This window comes from Dipodomys merriami, unplaced genomic scaffold, assembly GCF_024711535.1.
Source record: "Dipodomys merriami isolate MVZ:Mamm:240054 unplaced genomic scaffold, mDipMer1.0.p SCAF_28, whole genome shotgun sequence".
Classification (NCBI taxonomy): Eukaryota; Metazoa; Chordata; class Mammalia; order Rodentia; family Heteromyidae; genus Dipodomys; species Dipodomys merriami.
Genome location: NW_027204270.1, coordinates 18,981,267 through 19,003,076, shown reverse-complemented (window position 1 = coordinate 19,003,076; position 21,810 = coordinate 18,981,267). Strand labels below are relative to the sequence as shown.

At 42.6% G+C, this 21,810-nt stretch overlaps 1 protein-coding gene across 1 annotated transcript in view; it reads right to left on the bottom strand.

Annotated features, from left to right (window-relative positions):
* Positions 1-21,810, bottom strand: part of Fbxo42 (F-box protein 42) — a 68,082-nt gene that overhangs the window by 21,664 nt on the left and 24,608 nt on the right. The window contains exon 5 of the mRNA XM_070037853.1: positions 13,099-13,233. Within this exon, the coding sequence (XP_069893954.1) occupies positions 13,099-13,233 (135 nt within the window). The remainder of the gene's footprint in view (positions 1-13,098; positions 13,234-21,810) is intronic.

The window sequence follows — 21,810 nt, the reverse complement described above, 5'->3', positions numbered from 1 at the left end:
AAAGTGAACCAAGCAACTCACATGGAAAAGGTAGGAGGGAGGGAATGTGAGAGAATGAGAGAACAGAAGATACTATGCAAAAGGAAATGTACTTTTTACCTGATGTATGTATGTATCCCACTGTATATCGCCTCTAAAACAACAAAGTAATTTAAAAAAGAAGCTGATGACCAGGATAGTTCATGCCTATAATTTCAGCAAGAGGGAGGCCGAGGCAGGTATATCTCACGTTTGAAGCCAGTCTGGGCTAAACAAATAGCAAAACCCTGCCAGCATTGCCTCCCCTCCTAAAAAGGAAAATAGTCATAGAAAAACTAAAACTATTCACAGCATGAGCTGGGAGAAAGAAATAAACTTTAGAGACAAAATCTTGGGTTTTGGTCTCTGCTCTATTAATAGCTTTGTGATCTTGTGAATCAGTAGGCAGTTTTGAGTATCAATCTCTTTATCTATAAAGGGGGATAACTGTTCTATGATCCTAATGAGGAAGGTTAGATGGTATATATAAAGAACCAACACCCACCTTTAAAGCCCTCTCATGGTCCATATGTACTATCTAAAACACAGGCCACTTCATTTTTTTTTTTTTTTTGCCAGTCCTGGATCTTGAACTCAGAGCCTGGGCACTGTCCCTGAGTTTCTTTTGCTCATAGTTAGCACTCTACCATGTGAACCACAGCACCACTGCTGGCCTTTTCTATTTATGTGGTACTGAGGAATCGAACCCAGGGCTTCATGCATGCTAGGCAAGCACTCTACCACTAAACCTCATTCCCAGCCCACAGGCCACTTCTGACTGAGGTAAAATGTGGCCATTTCTACAAAGCTGCTAAGAGAGCACAGGATAGTTGAAAAGGTTAGTATAGCACATTACACATCCACCTGGTACACTGTGATAACACTGAGTAAAGTCAGAGATGGCACAATAAGAAAGCAAGTAGACAGTCACGATTTCTAAAATTTAGTTATATTTAGATTCAACTGGGATATTTTCTTTTTTTTTTTTTTTTTTTTTGTGTCGGTCGTGGGGCTTGAACTCTGGGCCTGGGCACTGTCCCTCAGCTCTTCAGTTCAAGGCGAGCGCTCTACCACTTGAGCTATAGCACCACTTCCGGTTTTCTGGTGGTTTATTTGAGATAGGAGTCTCACGGTCTCTCCTGCCCGGGCTGGCTTTGAACCGCGATCCTCAGATCTCAGCCTCCTCAATAGCTAGGATTACAGGCGTGAGCCACCAGCGCCCGGCTTTTTTTTTTTTTTTTTTTTAAATGCAGGGGCAACATCATATTCCCAAGCCCAAGTTTACTGTGTTAAGGGGCCAAGGAATCTACCACCTAAGTAACTTCTTGATGATGTAGTTGGAGATGATCTGTTTTATCTGTTTTCTGAAGAACTGTGAACTTACCTCTTTCTCTCTTTTTTTGGGTCAGTCCTGGGCTTGAACTCTGAGCCTGGGTGCTTCCCTCAGCTCTTCAGTTCAAGGTTAGCACTCTACCACTTGAGCCACATCACCATTTCCGGTTTTCTGGTAGTTTTATTGGAGATAAGAATCTCACATACTTTAATATGTCAGCCCGGGCTGACTTTGAACCTCAATTCTCGATCTCAGCCTCCTGAATAGCTAGGATTACAGATGTGAGCCACTGGCACCTGGATTCTTTCTCTTTTAACAGAGAAAGAAATTGAGGCCCAGAGACTGCAGATGTGAAGTTCAGAGGCAAGTAGCTGAGTGGCAGGGCCAAAAGCAGAACAGGCTGTATATCTCTGTCCTTCAGTACATTCTTCTAAATAAAACAAAGGGCTAGAACCCACAGCCATTACTTATACAATTGCATGTGAAAGTAAAGAAACTGAAAAAGGCTATGAAATTATTAACTATATATATATATATTTTTTAATTGTGAAAATACCGTACAGAGGGGTTACAATTACCTGGGCAATTACTGGTTACAATTACCTTATTAAGCATTGTTGCCTCCTCCTTTGTTTCCCCTTCCCATCCCTTCCCATTCCCCCCCCACACACACACAAAGTTGTAAAGTTCATTTTTCAACATAACCTCTTACATATCTCATTGCTGCAATGGGTCCACTTGTATCCCTATTTAAACAATTTGATAATAACTATATTAAACAGAGGCTAAAATTAACTTCAGTTTGAATAAAGGGTAACTCATTTCAAAAAATGTGGTTCAAGGTACCTGCCCAAATGGCTTATTTGCTTTGGGAACTGAACACAGGCTGTGCCAAACAAATTTGATTAAGAATGAAAAGTGTTAACATTGTACAACATAAGAAGGTGAAACATTCAACTTCCTGGAACCACTTGGTAAAGGCCAGAATTATGTACACACTATATATGTACAACCACTGGTGTGGATGGACAATGGCTTCTGTTCTACCCTCAATGACTTTTATCTGAGTGATAGATAAATAAGTAGAGAACTATACCAGTTCCTACTCCCCTCCTTCGCCTCCCCCATCTGTAGACACATATTCCCTCTTGTTCCTACAGAGCTGCTGCTCCCCATCCATCTCCAGTCAGTCCCTCAATGGGTCCCACTTTTCTTACCAATAAAGCATTGTCCTATCAGTTCTCGCCCTTTACTCAAAACTAGGTCCTCCCCCTAGATCATTTCCATTAGCATATAAACATGCTACAAAATCTGTTATGGAAGGGGAGCACTGGGATATAGTTCAGTGGTATTAGAGCACTTGCCTAACAGTGCCCTGGGTTTGATCCCCATACCACAAAACTTAGCCCTCAATTACATCAACTTCCAAATAGCAGCTCATTTCTTTGAACTATTTCTTTTTTCTTTTTTTTTTTTTTTTGTTGGTCCTGGGCTTGAACTCTGGGCCTGAGCGCTGTCCCTCAGCTCTTCAGCTCAAGTTAGCGCTCTACCACTTGAGCTACAGCACCATTTCCGGTTTCCTGGTGGTTTACTGGAGATAAGAGTTTCATGGACTTTCTTGCCCAGGCTAGCTTTTTTTTTTGGGGGGGGGGGGGGGCGGTCCGGTTGTGGGGCCTGAACTCTGGGCCTGGGCGCTGTCCCTCAGCTCTTCAGCTCAAGGCTAGTTAGTGCTCTACCACTTGAGCCACAGCGCCACTTCCGGCTTTTTTCTTTTTGCTTATGTGGTGCTGAGGAATCGAACCCAGGGCCTCATGCATGCAAAGCAAGCACTCTACCACTGAGCCACCTTCCCAGCCCCCTAGGCTAGCTTTGAACCGTAATCCTCAGATTTCAGCCTCCTGAGTAGCTAGGATTTCAGGCGTGAGCCACCGGCGCCCAGCTTCTTTGAACTTCTTTACAGCGAAATACCTCTAAATTAAAAATGTGTTGTTTAAGATGTTCTTTTTTTTTTTTTTTTTTTTTTTGTCAGTTGTGAGGCCTGAACTCTGGGCCTGAACGCTGTCCCTCAGCTCTTCATCTCAAGGCTAGTGCTCTACCACTTGAGCTACAGCACCACTTCCAGCTTTTTCTGCTTATGTGATGCTGAAGAATCAAACCGAGGGCCTCATGCATGCAAGGCAAGCACTCTACCACTGAGACACCTTCCTAGCCCTGTTTAAACTGTCTTTACACCTCTCTCTCTCTCTCTCTCTCTTTTGGTGCTGGTGCTGGGACTTGAACTCAGGGCCCCACACACTTGCTTGGCTTTTTCCCCAGGCATTCTATTACTTTGAGCTACACTTCGATTTGTAACTTTGCTGGCTAACTGGAGGTAAAAGTTTCACATATTGGCCTGCTGGGGCTGGCCTTGAAACCCCATCCTCAGATCTCAACCTCCTGAGCAGTTAGAATTACAGGTATGAGCTACCAGCACCCAGCTCCATTTTATTTTTTGTTGATCCTAAGGCTTGAACTTTAGGCCTGGGCACTGTCCCTGAGCTCTTTTGATCAAGGTTAGCACACTACCACTTGAGCCATAACACCAATTCCAGCTTTTTCTGTGATTTAATTGGAGATAAAGAGTTTCAAGGACTCTGCTATGCAGGCTGGCTTCAAATCTATCCTCGGATCTCAGCCTCCTAAATAGGTAGGACTACAGGCATGAAGCTATTGGCCTGTAGCTATTTAAAAAAAACAAAACAAAACAAACAAAAAAAAACTATTCCAGGTCTGGAATGTGGCTTAGTGGTAGAGTGCTTGCCTAGCATTCGTGAAGCCCTGGGTTCAATTTCTCTGTACCACATAAATAGTAAAGGCCAGAAGTGGTAGAGCGCTAGCCTTGAGCACACAGAGGCTCAGGGACAGAGCTACAGGCCCTGAGTTCAAGCCTCAGGACTGGCAAAAACAAAAACAAAAAAAACTTAAAACTATTCCAATAGGTTTTTTTTTTTTTTTTTTGGGGTCCGGTCGTGAGGCCTTGAACTATGGGCCTGGGCGCTGTCCCTTAACTCTTCAGCTCAAGGCTAGCGCTCTACCACTTGAGCCACAGCGCCATTTCCGGCTTTTTTCTTTTTGCTTATGTGGTGCTGAGGAATCGAACCCAGGGCCTCAGGCATGCAAGGCAAGCGCTCTACCACTGAGCTATCTTCCCAGCCCTCCAATAGGTTTTTATCACTCATCTACTATGCTCATCTTAGTAAATCTAAGGCAGTTCTCAGCTCTCATGTGATGACCTCTTAGCTACAAATGACATAGTTGATCATGTCCTCTTCTACTGGAAACACTTTCCAAGTACTATGTATCCCAGATGTCACACTGTTTCTGTTCTACCTTAGATGTACCTTTTCTGGTCTCCTGAACTCCAAATGGAGTCCCCTGGACTTAAGTCTTTAGATGTCTTCTCTATCTTCACTCAATCCCTTGGTCATTTAAATCCATCTAGAGATGCTTAATGATCCCTAAATTGTGTCTCTGGCCTATAAGTTTCCTCTGAATTCCAGGTACCTACTTGCCCACCTAGGCATTTTAAACTTACTCATGTTTCTTCCCTTTTACGGTGGTACTGAGATTTGAAATCTGGGCCTCAAGCTCAAACTTCACGTGTCAAACAGAATTTTTTACCTTTCCTGCCCATGGCCTTCCATCTCCATTAATGACAAGTGTACCTTTTCAAAGACTTGGGAGGCTGAGATCTGAGAATCATGGTTCAGTGCCAACCCAGACAAGACAAAATGGTACAAAGATGAACACGAGAAGAGTTATTTTTAACTCCTCTCCTTTCATTCTATACCTAACCATGGGCAAATATCTTTGGCTCTCAAATTTTTTCTTCTCTTCCTATTGACACCTAGTTCAAGTTGTCACCTCCACCTCTACACCACCTTCCTACACAGGCTCTTCTCTGAAATCTGTCTTGTCATTTCACTTAAACAATACAGCAAAGTCCTCACAATGTCCAGAAGATTACACATAAATGATACTGCAGGGGGCTGGGAAGGTGGCTCAGTGGTAGAGTGCTTGCCTTGCAAGCATGAGGCCCTGGGTTCTATTCCTCAGCACCACATAAACAGAAAAAGCCAGAAGTGGTGCTGTGGCTCCAGTGGTAGAGAGCTAGCCTTGAGCTGAAGAGCTGAGGGGCAGCGCCCAGACCCAGAGTTCAGGCCCCATGACCGGCAAAAAATAAAAATAAAAAATAAATAAAATATGATACTGCAGGTGGTTTTTCGTTTTTTTTTTTTTTTTTTTTAGGTTGTGGGGCTTGAACTCTGGGCCTGGGTGCTGTCCCTGAACTCTTCAGCTCAAGGGAAGCGCTCTACCACTTGAGCCACAACACCACTTTCAGTTTTCTGGTGGTTAATTGGACATAAGAGTCTCACATACTGGAGCTGGGAAGGTGGCTCAGTGGTAGAGCGCATGCCTTGCATGCCAGAGGCCCTGGGTTTGATTCCTCAGCACCACATAAGCAAAAAAAGAAAAAAGCTGGAAGTGGCGCTGTGGCTCAAGTGGTAGAACGCTAGCCTTGAGCTGAAGAGCTGAGGGACAGCGCCCAGGCCCAGAGTTCAGGCGCCATGACTGGACCCAAAAAACAACAACAACAACAAAAAAAAAAGAGTCTCACATACTTTCCTGCCCGGGCTGGCTTTGAACTGAGATCCTCAGATCTCAGCTTCCTGAGTAGCTAGGATTACAGGTGTGAGCCACCAGTACTGGCTTGAAGGTAGTTCTTTGTCCCATATAATCTGTTTACTTGCTGTAGACACACTGAATTCCTCACAGGATCTCTTCACTATGACAAGCACACTCCCACCTCTGGGCCTGTGCACTCCTCATCCTTTGTCAAGTCTTTGTTCTGCCCACCTTCTCCATGGTCCCTTAGTTATGATTCCCCTATTATAACCTCCCTAATCATGCTGTAGCTTTTCCACAGCATTTATCACTATTTAACATTTTTTTTCTTTTTTTAACATTATTATTATTATTATTATAAGTAGTTGTACAAAGAAGTTCCGATTCTACAAAACAGTATATGAATACAAGGTGTCTGACAACATTGTCACCCATCGCTCCTAACCCATCCCTTCTCTCACTTTTCTTTTCTTTGTTCTTTTTAATTGAGATTAGGTGATTACATAAATTTCACATATTTCACAGCATTGTGGAATAGTGATACTTAAAGTCGCAAACACATTTTAACCTTCACAAGGCAAATTATCTTTATCATAGTCTACAAAGTTTATGAATTCTATGAGCTTCGACAATACAATTATTTCTTCCACATCAGGTGATGTTTACATTTCTTTCCTTTGCTTAGTGTAAGCTGTTCCCTCTTTCCCTCTCATTCCGCCCTTCTCATCACTGCCTTTGGATTGCTTAGTTCTTTTTCTTCTATGTCCAGTGCAGCTGATGGGGCCCCTTTGTTGTGTGTTGTTCTGTTTCCCATTTATTCTGCGTCCTCCTCCTGGCTTCCCTCTGTTGCACGCACGCGCGCACACACACACACACACACACACGTTCAAGAACATGGAGTCATTTAGCAATGATATGACAAAATGGTGGCTGTCCTTTGTTACTATTTAACATTCTATATTACATATTTTGATTAGTTTTTCTGAGACAAGGTCTTGCTATTTAGCCCATGCTAATTTCTAATTTGAACCCGCTAGCCTCCTGCTTCAGCCTTTTGAGTATCAGAATTATAGGTATTTGACACCACATCCAGCTTATTTATCTTTCTTTTCTCTATCTGGTACTGCAGTTTGAACTCAGGGCCACACTACATTTGTCATTTTTAATCTCTGTTTTCCCTTATTTGATTGTGATCTCCATTAAGGCTGGTATTTTTGTCTGTCACTAACTCATATATGGCCAACATAAGAACAATACTGTAAGTAAGCAATCTAAGTATTTGTTGCAGAAACAAGTATAGGGTGAGGGCAGTTTAACCGCACAGAAAGCAGGACAATGCTATGTCAAGGTAGTCAAGGTTTTTTTTTTTGTTATTTTGTTTTTTTTTTTTTTAGGTCTGGTCGTGGGGCCTGAACTCTGGGCCTGGGTGCTGTCCCTCAGCTCTTCAGCTCAAGGCTAGCGCTCTACCACTTGAGCCACAGCGCCACTTCCGGCTTTTTTCTTTTTGCTTATGTGGTGCTAAGGAATCGAACCGAGGGCCTCAGGCATGCAAGGCAAGCGCCCTACAACAGAGCCACCTTCCCAGCCCTCAAGGTTTCTTTTAATGCCAAACTCTAACAACAACTAGTTAACTGTGAAATTACTATTTAACTGCTTCATGGGGATCAAAATCAAACTTCTCTCTGGTTTATTCTCCACTTCAGCACATGGTATCACCCTCTATCTCACACACAAGCCTAAAATACATCTGTCCTGATTGGTCTTATCTCTGATCCCGTATCAATCCATCAACAAGTTTTGGTAACTTTTAGTTTAAAAATGCAGCTCAAGCATATATATCTATTGCTTTTTATCTCTGCTCATTCATATGACTTAATCTAACTTGCCAGTCTCTCACTTCTTATTTTCAGTTTGAGAGTTCTCTCTGCTTTACTTAGTTGCCTTCCTTGATTTCCTAAACAGCAGCAAAGGTGTTCTTTAAAATATAAACCCTACATTTATATATCTCAAACTATTTTTGTTATTTTTTTTGTTTTTGTTGCTGGCTGTGGGGCTTAAAGTCAGGGTCCAGGTATTGTCCCTGAGTGCTTTTACTCAAGTCTAGATTCTGATACTTTGAACCACAGCACCACTTCCATTTTTTGTTTTTTTTTTTCCTAGAAGTTAATTGAGGTAAGCGTAAGGTCTGTGTAGACCTTACAATAAGAGTCTCAAAGACTTTCCTGCCTGAGCTGGCTTTGAACCCAGATTCTCAGATCTCAGCCCTATGAGTAGATAGGATTATAGGCATAAGAAAGCCAGCAGTGCCCCAGCTATCTTTATTACCCTTAGGTATTTGTACAAAGGGTTTCAATTCAACATGTCAGCTTGTCAGCACAATGCATCTTGGTCAAGATCACTCCCTTCATCATTCTTTCCCAATTTCTCCTAACTCCACTCATCAATTTACTGGTTCAGTTTTCACATATGTATATTGATTACGACTACACCAGCCCATGCTTCCTCTCACCATTCATCTGCCTTTCCCCTTTGACCTCATTCCCCCCGTAACACGTGCTCTACCCACACTCTTGCTCATTAATCTGTATCCACAAAAGTCTGTTTTCAGCTCCTCCCATTTGTCCTTGTTGCCCAGGGTCTCTCTATTATTTAATGCCACTCACTACCTCCAGTCCTTATCTGTTAGGCCTTCGGAGGGGAAAAAAGTCTGTTTAAAGTAGCTCTGGTCCCTTTGTACAACTACTTAATGATTTTTTTTTTTTTTTTTTTGGTCCAGTCGTGGGGCCTGAACTCTGGGCCTGGGCACTGTCCCTCAGCTCTTCAGCTTAAGTGCTCTACCACTTGAGCCACAGCGCCACTTCTGGTTTTCTCTTTTTGCTTATGTGGTGCTGAGGAATCAAACCCAGGGCCTCAGGCATGCAAGGCAAGCGCTCTACCACTGAGCCACCTTCCCAGCCCATTAACGATTTTTTTGAGAAGAAAAAAAGCAGCTTTAATGTTTGCTTGCTTATTTTTCCATTTCTTTACTTTTACAATAAGCTCCCTAAGAAGTTCTTATCTCTGGAAATGTCTCAGAAATACTAACTGTAGCTATCCACTATCCATTACCCCTTCACTTCCAAAGGGAATACTTCTTTTTTTTTTTTGCCAGTCATGGGGCCTGAACTCTGGGCCTGGGCGCTGTCCCTCAGCTCTTCAGCTCAAGGTTAGTGCTCTACCACTGGAGCCAAGCACCACTTCCAGCTTTTTCTGCTTATGTGGTGCTGAGGAATCGAACCCAGGGCCTCATGCATGCAAGGCAAGCACTGTACCACTGAGCCACCTTCCCAGCCCTTGCGAAACTCTTATCTTCAATTAACCACCAAAAGCTGGAAGTGGGGCTGGGAAGGTGGCTCAGTGGTACAATGCTTGCCTTGCACGCATTAGGCCCTGGGTCCGATTCCTTAGCACCACATAAGCAAAAAATAAAAGCTAGAAGTGGTGCTATGGCTCAAGTGGTAGAGTGCTAGCCTTGAGCTAAAGAGCTGAGGGACAGCGCCCAGGCCCAGAGCTCAGGCCCCATGACGGACAGGAAAAAAAAAAAAAGCTGGAAGTGGAACTGTGGCTCAAATGGTAGCCTACCAGCCTTGAGCAAACAAAGCTCAGGGACAGCACTCAGGCCCTGAGTTAAAGTCCCAAGATTGGAGCACGTGCACACACACACACACACGTGTGTGGACACATACACACCAGATTTCTATCGTTTAAGTCACCTAGTCTATGATATTTTGTTATGCCCAGCTTCAGCTAAAGTACCAACCAAAACTAAAATGTTCTAGGCTCCTGATGATATAACCAAATACACAAGTAAAAAAGACATCCACTAAACTAACATTCTCTACCAAGACCCCACTCCTAACCCCATTGCCTGCTCCAGCCTCTTACTCTCCCAACAGCTCTGCTTTTTTGTTTCCTTCCTTGAGATGCTGGAGACTGAACGTAAGGCCCTGCTTGTGGTAGGCAGGGGCTCTACCAGTGAGTACATTCCTAGCCTAACAGCTACTTTTTTTTTTTTGGCCAGTCCTGGGGCTTGATCTCAGGACCTGGGCACTCTGTCCCTGAGCTTCTTTTGCTCAAGGCTAGTACTCTACCACTTGAGCCACAGTGCCATTTCTGGCTTTTTCTGTTGATGTGGTACTGAGGAATTGAACCCAGGGCTTCATGCATGCTAGGCAAGCACTTGACCACTAAGCCACATTCTCAGCCCAAGAGCTACACTTTTGAAGACTAACCTAATCTGAAAAGTTCTAAAGCCCAGAGTGTTTGTACAAAAAAGAGCAACACTCATGCCCAATTACCCAGGGTGAAAGTACTTGGCTGTTACAAAACAGTGCTAGTATTTTGTGACCAGAACAATCAAGGCTGCTCCAAATGGAGTTATTACTTGCACATGCTCACTTGCTACAAGACTGTCTCAAAGGAGAAGGTGGCACCCTCCTCTCAGCTACTACCCAACCCACCTAGCTCCCAGCACTAAAATGAGCAGGTGACTCAGGCACACCAACACCCACAAACAACTGAGTTTTGTTCGGAAATTCACTGGTGTTTTAGTTAGGAAGCAACTTTGGTCAGGACTCATGACAGCATACAGAAACAATCCCCCAGGGAAACTTCCCACGGGATTTCTGCCTGAAGCAGAATCTCACAGGATTCTTTATTGTTTTTTTTAAAGCTGACATTTGGGAAAGTTCAGTTTTCTCTCCTCTACAACTAGGCTCTAACTGGATTAGGGTTTGACAATAAACTAGATTCTTTTTGAGAAAATCTGCTAGAAAATGACTTAAAAGATTAGGAGACATGGCTCAAGTGCTACAATATCTGCTTGCCTGTCTGTCTAGCAGTTCTGAGGCCCCAAGTTCAAACCCTAGGACCTGCACAAAAATAAAAATAAAAAAATAGCCAGGTGCTGTTTGCTCACACCTGTAATCCTAACTACTCAGAAGGCTGTGATTTGAGGATCGTGGTTTAAAGGCAGCTGGGGCAGGAAAAGTCCTGAGATTCTTATATCCAATTAACCACCAGAGAACTGGAAGTGGTGCTGTGGCTCAAGTGGTAGAGAGCTTGTCTTGAGCTAAAGAGCTGAGGGACAATGCCCAGGCCTAGAATTCAAGCCCCACAACCGACTAAATAAATAAATAACTTAAGTAGTTCGCAGCAGGCTAGAAAAGTCCCAAAGCCACAGCTCCATTTGCAACCCCACGTACAATGACCATGCACAAGACAGAAAGGAAGCAGTACAGGTGCCACAGAACATTGAGACAGATGCTCACATTGAGAAAATTTTCACATTTTATGACTTTTGCCTCCAGATATGAAGCAACATGCATTAGGCACAACAGAGATGAAGGGCCCAAAAGGGAGACTACCCAAAGTATAAAACACTGAGGCATTATGATCTATAAGATCATAATTTTATGGCTCTATAATCCAAGCCACTCGGGTGGAAATCTGTTTTTGTTTTTTGTAGTCATGGGGCTTGAACTCACCTGGGCACTGTCCCTGCGCTCTTCAGCTCAAGGCGAGCGCTCTACCATTTGAGCCACAGTGGCACTTCCAGTTTTCTAGTGGTTTATTGGAAATAAGAGTATCATGGACTTTCCTGCCCAGGCTGGCTTTGAACCATGATCCTCAGATCTCAGCCTCCTGAGTAGCTAGGATTACTGGCATGAGCCACCGGTGCCCAGCTGGAATAGAAATCTGAATGATAATAGTTCAAGGCCACCCAGGCAAAAGTCAGTGAGACTCTCGTCTCAATAAACAAGCCAAGTATGGTGATTCATGACTGTAATACTAGCTACAAGGGAAATACAGGTAGGAAAACCACAGTCCAAAACCAACCCAAGCTAAAGTATGAGCCTCTACCTGAAAAAGGTCTAGAGGTGTGGACCAAATGTAGAGTGCTTGCCTAGAAAGCACACAAGCCTGTTCAAATACCAGCATACACAAACATACATTCTCTTACATTTTTTCCTACTTTCTTTTTGGTGGCGGGGGGGGGGGTTGAGGGGGTTTGTGCAGATCTTGGGGCTAGAACTCAGGGTCTGGGTGCTGTCCTTGAGCTTTTTTGCTCAAGGCTAGTACTTCACCAGTAGAATCACAGCTCCACTTCTGGCTTTTTTTCTTAGCTCAGACTTTTCTAAAAGGCAAGTCCCACCTAGTCATCAAAGCAGAATCAAGGCCTAAACAAACAAGAAATGGCTTCCAAGGAAAACCAGTTCTCCCTAGTCTTACAACTGAGTTTCAAAGCCAAAAGCAGAATGTTTGGGGAAAGCTTGCAAGCAAGAACACAACACATAAAAACTTAAGAGGACTCAATTTCTTCTTTGCACTAGCCCCTCCACTCTTACAGCTGTTATTTCAAACTGTCCTGTCTTGAGGAAGAAAGTAAAACCCTGTGCTTTAATTTAAAACCTACTTCTAAAAGGTTAACATAAAGAAAAAGAGAATCTAGTTTTCTTCAGCCAGAACTCTGACACAGTGGGACAGAGCAGAAGTGTAACTCCTATGGAATCTTCCCACACTTCTGAGTTGTTAGGAGTGACTAGCAGAGGCATGTCTTATACACTCCCCAGATATCTGAGCTGGCAAGAACAAAAGATATTCAGCGACCTTAGCCTGGGACAATAGCAACTGTCAGTTGACTACAGTTCTCACGACTCTGTGTTCTACTGTTACCTAAACTTCATTCCAAACAGCACGTCACACCTGCATTAGAACTTGAGAAAACCATACAGACGAATTCACATAGTAACATAGTGGTTTGGGCATGACACCAATACTAATAGTAAAGTGTGTGTGTTTGTGTATGTATATGTGTAAGTGTATACATATATATATATACACACACACACACATATATATGTATTTTTTAATGCAAAAGACTTACACAAGCATACTTTTTTAAAGCATTTACAAAGAAGATTTGAAAAGACCTGGGGCTCCAGTAACCAACACTTGAAATCAACGCCAAAAATGAACAAAGTAGTTTCCATGTCATGTGAGCTACCTGCTAAGAAGGAAAAGATGAGTATTTCTCCTCTTACCTGAAGCCAAAGGTCGAATCCACTCTTTGCTATTTAGGTCTAGTCTCCAGAGGTCATTAAAGGCAGCATTGCAGCTGCTCTGGGTGCAACCTCCAAACACATACATAGACTGATTTGCATCGTAATAGCATGCACCTAAGGGGGAAAAACAGTGAATACATAACTGAGTTTCAATTCTGAGATTCCCCAATACTTTAATCACAGTCCGTATTTCTCAAAACTATAATATTCTACACATTTTTGTGTGTGTGCCAGTCATGAGGTATTCTGGTGCTGTCCTTGAGCTTCTTTTGCTCAAGGAGCCACAGCTCCTCTTGCAGCTTTTTCTGTGATTAATTAAAGAGTCTCATGGATGTTTCTGCATGGGCTGGCTTTGAACAGCAATCTTCAGATCGCAACTTTCTAAGTATCTAGGATTACAGACATGAGCCACGAGCACCTGGCTGTTCTACACATTGTACTTGTCGGGTACTAAACAAATTTTATAACCAGCCTCTTGTCTTCAGATAGATTGATACTACATTAACCTTTGGAAAAGCTACAAAATTTTTATTTCTGAGCACACTAAGTAAACGGATAATGTCATTAAGCAACACAATAAGTCTAGTAAGAGTACACAAGAATCAGATCAAAGGGTGTTCAATGAAGGAAATTTCAACACAGCTGCACGATTAATCTAAATCTGTATCATTACCCTGTAAAGCAAGACAGATTATGCTAGCAGCTATCCTGTAGTCTCCCATTCTCCTAATTCTCATGTTTTTGTATTTTTAAATGAAACCTGAAGTTCTAATCAACACTCAAATGATGACATGAAACTATGAAAACAATTTGAAGTACAACCAGGAGAACTTATTAGTATGGTCCTGAACTGTTCCAAAGCAACTGAAAGAAAAAGCATGGAAGGTGTTAAGCATGAAGGTATTAAGCATTAAGGTATATCCACAACTACCAAGGTGTGCTGGCTGGTACTGACTAGACAATCAACACAATGAGAAACTTTTTTTTTTTTTTGACAGTCCTGGGTCTTGAATCAGGGCCTGGGCACTGTTCCTGAGCTTTGTTGCTCAAAGCTAGTGCTCTTACCACTTGAGCCACAGTGCCATTTCTGGCTTTTTTGTTTATGTGGTACTGAACAATCAAATCCAGGGCTTCAGGCATGCTAAGCAAGCATTCTACCACTAAGCCACATTCCCAGCACGGAAGTTTCAAGAAGATGAGGCTTTCTTAGTAGATTACTATAAATATCATCACTGAGAAAGAGACACAAATAGATGAGCTATTCATTCCCCTTAAACCAGAAAGATGGAAGCCACAATCTAACTGACATGCCTGAATGCTGAGCTCTGCCACCTTGCCGCTCACTAGGAGGCCCACTGGGAACACATCTGTTGGAAAAGATGACCACCCTCCTTACAGATTTGCATTTACTATCTTAGATTTCAGGAAAAGGCCCCAACAAGGTCTTCCTTTCACTCCCCTTCATCATGCATGCCCAGAGGAGAAAGTGCTCGCCATTTTCACTGAACTAACAGTTGGGACTTTCATACAGAAGGAGAAAGGAAAAAGCAACTGAGGGCCTCAGTGATCACCCAGCTATTTGTGGGTTCAGTTCAATTTCACACCTGACTATTTTTAAGATACCTTCTGAACTATGACACCACTTATTCAAGTTCAGGAAAAGGGAAATACTACTACTTTTGACTCATCCAGTGCTACTGATAAAATTACTTTTGAGATATATACTAGTTTTGGGAGTACTCTCACTTAGGGAGTACTCTCTCCCCAGGTCCCTGGGGAGGCCCAGGAAGGAATCTCCACATTAGAAGTCCATGTCAGTTAAAGCAATATTTCCTCAGTTAAATCCAATAGTCTCAGTCAGTGGCAGTAAATTCAAATTATCTGACTGCTGACACAGCAACACTGGGGCTGCAGGCTTTTCAGAGAAAATACAGATATGAAAAAATGAAATATATGTAATAACCATCAGGCTTATACCTGCTGTAACATATTTAACATATATAAAAGTTGAAGTAGGCTTATACTACTGTTGCTTTTAAACATAGCCTTAAGCCTATTTCAAATGAGTTCTTAAGTCCATATCCCACTTCCATTAAGAAGCAGAGTCCTGGGGCTGGGAAGGTGGCTCAGTGGTAGAGTGCTTGCCTTGCATGCATGAGGCCCTGGGTTCGATTCCTCAGCACCATATAAGCAAAAAGCCGGAAATGGCGCTGTGGCTCAAGTGGTAGAGCGCTAGCCTTGAGCTGAAGAGCTGAGGGACAGCGCCCAGGCCCAGAGTTCAGGCCCCACGACTGGACCCAAAAAAAAAAAAAAAAAAGCAGAGTCCTGGGGCTAGGAATGAGGCTTAGTGGTAGAGTGCTTGCCTAGCATGCATGAAGCCCTGGGTTCAATTCCTCAGTACCACATAAATAGAAAAAGTTGGAAGTGGGGCCGTGGCTCAAGTGGTAAAGTCCTAGCCAGAACTGGAGACATGGCTCAAGTGGTAGAACACAAACCCTGAGCAAAAAAGCTGAGAGGTCTCAAGTTCCTGTCCTAGTACTGACACACACACAGACCTCACACCTATAATCCAGCTCAGGAGACTGATATCTGGAGGCACTAAGGTTGAAGCCAGCTTGGACAGAAAAGTCCACAAGTCTCCATCTCCAATTAACCAGCAAAAAGGAGGGCTGTTAATGTGGCTCAGGTGATAGGGCACCACCCACCAAGCACAAGGCTTAGAGATCAAACCCCTATAGTGGGGGGAAAAAAATGTAGCAAAATAATAAAAGTTCCACTACTCACATTTCAGATTTGCTATGAACTGAAAATAACCTAAAGATCAAGGTTAGAGCATCATTATAACAAAAGGGTAATTAGTAGAGCCACATTTTGACCTCCATTAAAGGAGTTCAACTCTAGATACTTTGGTTCTTTCAGACCTATCTAGAACTAGTAACCCCAACAAATGCGGCAATTCTGAACTGAACCAACTGTAACTAGGCAAAATTATATTTTCTTTTCATAATCCAGGGCTTGAACTCAGGGGCTAGAGCTCTGCTTTGCTTGCTCAGCTGATATTCTAACTTTGAGCTATACCTCAAGTCTAGCATTTTGCTAGTTAGTTAGAATTCTGCAAGGCTTTGAACCATGATCCTCCTCTGACCTTGGCCTCCTGAGTAATAATAATTATGATGATAATAATAGTGTTATTATGTGACAATCCAGAGCTTCAGAACAGAAAATTACAATGTTCTATAGCTTCCAAAACCTTGAATGGTGCTCTATACAATGATGATTGATAAGACGGATGAATATCGTAACTATAGAGTCAAAGGCTAATTTTGTCCCCCTGTGCCTCATTGAGAAACTCTTAGCAGTAGCAAAGGAACACAGAGCCTTTATTTCTCAAAAAGATAGCAAACATTCTTCTTCTCTATTTGGATTGAAAACCAAGTCAGCAGCTGGGCCCCAGGAGGCCCTTACCACATGTATTTTAATCCTATACTAAAATAGGGCAATCCACATTTTCCTGCTTTACTTTAAGCAAATGAAGGTTTCTGGAAGAGGAAAGTAAGGACTGTAAAGTACATAAAGCCAGCACGTTTCATATACAACTGTATTCTCCCTCCCCCCTCTCTCCCTCCTTCCCCTCTCTCACTTTGGGGGGAGACATCTACCATAAGGCTTGAACTAAGGAACCCCTGAGGTTGTTTTGCTCAAGGCTAGGACTCTACCACTTCGAACCACAACTCAACTTCTTCTTCTTCTTCTTCTTCTTCTTTTTTTTTTTTTTTTTTTTTTTGCCAGTTTTGGGGTTTGAACTCAGGGCCTGGGCATTGTTCCTGAGCTTTTGCTCAAGGCTAGCACTCTACCACTTGAGCCACAGCACCACTTCTGGCTTTGTTTATGTGGTACTGAGGAATCAAACCCAGGTCTTCATGCATGCTAGGCAAGCACTCTACCACTAAGCCACATTCCCAACCTACTTCCATTTTTTAACAGTGGCTAACTGGAGATAAAAGTCTCACAGATTTTCCTGCCCAAACTGAATTTGAACACCACTCTTCAGATCTCAGACTCCTGAGTAGCTAGGATTATAGAAATGAGCCACCAATGCTCAGCTACAGCTGTATTTTCAATGACCAACTATCACACACCAACAAAGCTGGAAAATGGAAGTCAATTTAGCCAACTATGTTTAGAACTCAAATATAATAGAATGAGAAAATTATCAGTAACATACTCAAGTATCTTAAGCATCCTGCCTAACAATGCTTATTGTTTATTTTTATTTAAGACACTTAGATGCTGAACTTAGTGTAAACACTCAAGTTCAAATGGGCCTTTTAGAAAAAAAATAATAATTTTAACAGTTTTCAATTAGTCATTTTTCCTTCCTCTCAATTTTCCTTCTATTCAAGTTCTCCACCCATGTAAGTGGTTTTCTTTGAGAACATCTAGACTACTACAATATGCTATGTAAAAGTTATGGCTCACAGGCCAGGTGTGGAAGAATTTGCTGTGGTCTCAGGAACAGTGCCCAGGCACTGAGTTCAAGTCCCAGGACTAGGAAAACAAACAAAAAAACACAAAGTCTTACGGATATAGCTCAATGGTAGAACACTTGCCCAGAACATTGCAAGACTGGGTTTAATCTGCAGCAAATCAGTAAAAACAATAACAACAAGTTATGGCTGGGGGCTGGAGGTATGGCTCAAGTGGTAGAGCTCTTGCCTAGCAAGCACCAGGCTCTCAGTTCAAACCATAGTACAACTAAACAAAAATAAAATAAAATAAATTTCAGGAGACTGAGATCTGAGAATCAAGGTTCAAAGCCAGCCCAAGCAGAAAAATCCCTGAGATTCTTATTAACCAGCAAAAAGACAGAAATGGAGGTATGGCTCAAGGGGTAGGGTTGCCAGCCTTGAGGAAAAAAGCTAAGCAATAGTAAAAGGCCTTGAGTTCACATCTCAGTATAAGCACATATAATCCCAGCTACTCAGCATGCTAAGATTTGATGATGGAAGTTTGAAGCTAGCACAAATATGAAATTCATTGAGACTCTCAGCTCCAGTTACCTAAAAAAAGTTAGAATTGGAGGAGTGGTATTTCCAATCATAAACAAAAAAGCCAAGTGAGAGCTCTGAGTTCAAGCTCTAGTACCAGCACACATTACAGTACAAATACCAACCCTATGTACGAAATATTAGGACTAGAGATTCCAATTGAAGTAGGGTTTAATTGTTCCATGAATTATTACAAGGTATATATCTCAAATTACTATTTAACAATCCCTATTCAAAGACAAGTCAATATTCATGATTAATTACATCACATCAAGATAATTCTTCATAGTTCAAAATATTTCTCTATTTTTCCTTTTATTCTTTTTGTGCCAATCCTAAGGCTTGAACTCAGGGCCTGCATGCTGTCCTTGAGCTCTTTTTTGCTCAAGGCTTGCACTTTTATCGCTTGAACCACAGCTCTACTTTCAGGTTTTGTTTTTGTTTTGTTTTGTTTTGAGTAATGGCAATCAGCCTCCAGGACTTTCTTGCCTAGACTGGCTAGGATTACAGGTGTGAGCTACTAGCACCGGCTTCAAAATAATTTTTGTCAGTTGTGGGGCTTGAACTCTGGGCTTGGGCACTGTCCCTGCACTCTTCAGCTCAAGGCAAGAGCTCTACAGCGTGAGCCACAGCGCCACTTCTGGTTTTCTAGTGGTTTATTAGAGATAAGAGTCTCAAAGCCTGGGCTAGGAAGGTGGCTCAGTGGTAGAGCGCTTGCCTTGCATGCCTGAGGCCCTAGGTTCGATTCCTCAGCACCACATAAGCAAAAAGAAAAAAGCCAGAAGTGGTGCTGTGGCTCAAGTGGTAGAGCGCTAGCCTTGAGCTGAAGAGCTGAGGGACAGCGCCCAGGCCGAGTTCAGGCCCCACAACCGGACCTAAAAAAAAAAAGTCTCAAAGCCTGTATGATGTTGGTATATGTGGAAGGGAAGGGAAAAAACAAATGGTTAAAACAGGGATACAGGTAGACCATTGCAACAATGAGATGTACAAGTCGTTATGTCGAAAAACAAACTTTACAACTTTGGTGGGAGGTGGGGGAGGGAGGATACAAAGGGATGGGAAGGGGAAACAAAGGAGGAGGCTACAATGCTTGATAAGAAATGTACTCATCTTACCCATGTAATTGTAACCCCTCTGTACAGTATTTTCACAATAAAAAAAAATATATATATTAAAAAAAAAAAGTCTCATAGCCTTTCCTGCCTAGGCTGGCTTTGAACCATGATCCTCAGATCTCAGCCTCCTGAGTAGCTAGGGTTATAGGCGTGAGCCACTGGTGCCTGGCTTCAAAATAATTTTCTACTGCACTACAAGCAGTTCAAATGCAATGTCTTTGAATAATTTCCATTTTCATGGTACATGGAGTATTCCCTATAGGCTCTTAGAGCAAATGTTACATTGCAACTTTTTTACTTGCAGATATTAAATACTCTTTTGTTTACCCACTTGTCTCCAGGGAAAGGGCCTGAAGCATTTATCCCATACTAAAAAGAATATGCTGTCCTGCATTTCACTTTTACAAGCCAGAACATATTTGATAAAGTCTTATTACGTAACTCAGGAACAGTCAGGAATGGTTATCCAGTCTAGGCCTGTTGGCTCCTGCAGGAATAGGACTGGCAATATGTGGAACTCCCTGACCATATTAGAAGAACAAATACTAAAAAGCTTTCCCAAGTATGATGCTGGGGACTCAATAGGATATTCCATGTCAATCAAGGCTCACATGATTAGCAATACAAATACACCCAAAATTAGGAGAAATTACCTTTTCACATCACCAGCTTTTTTTTTTTTTTTGGCAGTCCTGGACTTGAACTCAGGGCCTAAGCATTGTCCCTAAGCCTCTTTGTGCTCAAGGCTAGCACTCTACCATTTGAGACACAGCACCACTTCCAGCTCTTCCTGAGTAGTTTTTTTTTTTTTTTTTTTTTTTGTCGGTCGTGGGGCTTGAACTCTGGGCCTGGGCGCTGTCCCTCAGCTCTTCAGCTCAAGGTGAGCACTCTACCACTTGAGCTACAGCACCACTTCCGGTTTTCTGGTGGTTTATTTGAGATAGGAGTCTCACGGTCTCTCCTGCCCGGGCTGGCTTTGAACCGTGATCCTCAGATCTCAGCCTCCTGAGTAGCTAGGATTACAGGCGTGAGCCACCAGCGCCCGGCTTCTGAGTAGTTTTAATTGGAAAGAGTCCCATGAAATTTTTCTGCACAGGCTAGCTTCAAACCATGATCCTGAGATCTCAGCTTCCTGAGTAGCTAGGATTACAGGTGTGAGCCACTGACACCTGGCTCTGCCCTGCTTTGTATGTGTGTGTGTGCCAGTCCAGGACTTGAATTTGGGACCTGCCACTGTCCCTGAGCTTTTTACCTCAAGGCTATCACGGTACCACTTGAGCCATAGCTGTACCTTTGGACTGTTCAGTGGTTAATTGGAGATAAGAGTCTCAATAGACTTTCCTGCTGTAGCTGGCTTCAAACCTCCATTCTCAGATCTCAGCCTCTTGAATAGCTAGGATTGCAGGAGTGAGCCACTGGTGCCTGGCTTTGCCTGCCTTTTTTTTTTTGGTCAGTCCTGGGGCATGAACTCAGGGCCTAGGCACTGTTCCTGAGCTTTTTTTGCTCAAGACTAGCACTGTACCACTTGAGCCACAGCCTCACTTCTAGACTTTCCTGTATATATAGTATAGGCAATGTAACCCAGGGCTTCATGCATGCTAGGCAAGCTCTCTACCACTAAGCCACATTACCAGCCCCTTTGCCTGCTTTTCTGTCCCAGGCTTCTTCTATCTAGAAAAGCCTGTACTGCACACTTCTTTGCTGTGCACTACTGTTGTTGACATTTACTGTTCTTGTAATCAGTGTTCTTCACTGCCAAGCACTCACAGTTTAGAACAAGCAGAGTCCCTCAATGACGTTTCATGAGTGCCCTTGTCCCCAGAGGTCCAGGAATCACACTTGGAGATTCACTGCTCTAGGCACTCTACAACAGCACAAGTAAAAATAGCTCTTTGAGAGAACTAAAAAACACGGCAATATCTTGGCCTGTTTCTTCAACCTATTTAGATCCAATTCAAAAACAATGAGTTATATTTATTGAACATCTGAATATAGAAGAGTAAAATATATAGGGTAATTAACTGCTAAGATGATCCTTTATGATTCTCATCTTGTTATTTATATCCCTGTTCAAGCCAGTGTGACTAAGAGAACAGAAAAGAGATGTACTTGCTTCTGAGATTACACTGCAAAAGATACCATATAGGTGTCTGTCTCTTTCAGATCATTTGTTCTGTGGGAACCTTTAGCTGTCACATTTGAGCAACTCTATGGAGAAGTCTATGTAGTAAATAATTGTGACCTCCTGACAATAGCTACTTCAAAAAACTTGGAAGCAGTTCCCTGTCCCTAGTTAAGCCTTCAGGTTACTATGACCATGGCCAAAAGATTGATGGTAGCCTCACAAAACACTCTGAGCCAGAATTCCCTGATAAGCCACTCCCAAATATCTGACCCTCAAAAACTCTGAGATAAGTAAAGTACTAAGCTTTCTTTATGAGCAACCACTAACATCACACCTGTTCAAGATACACCATACACTTCTCTTTTTTTTTTTTTGGTTAGTCGTGGGTCTTGAATCTGTGCCT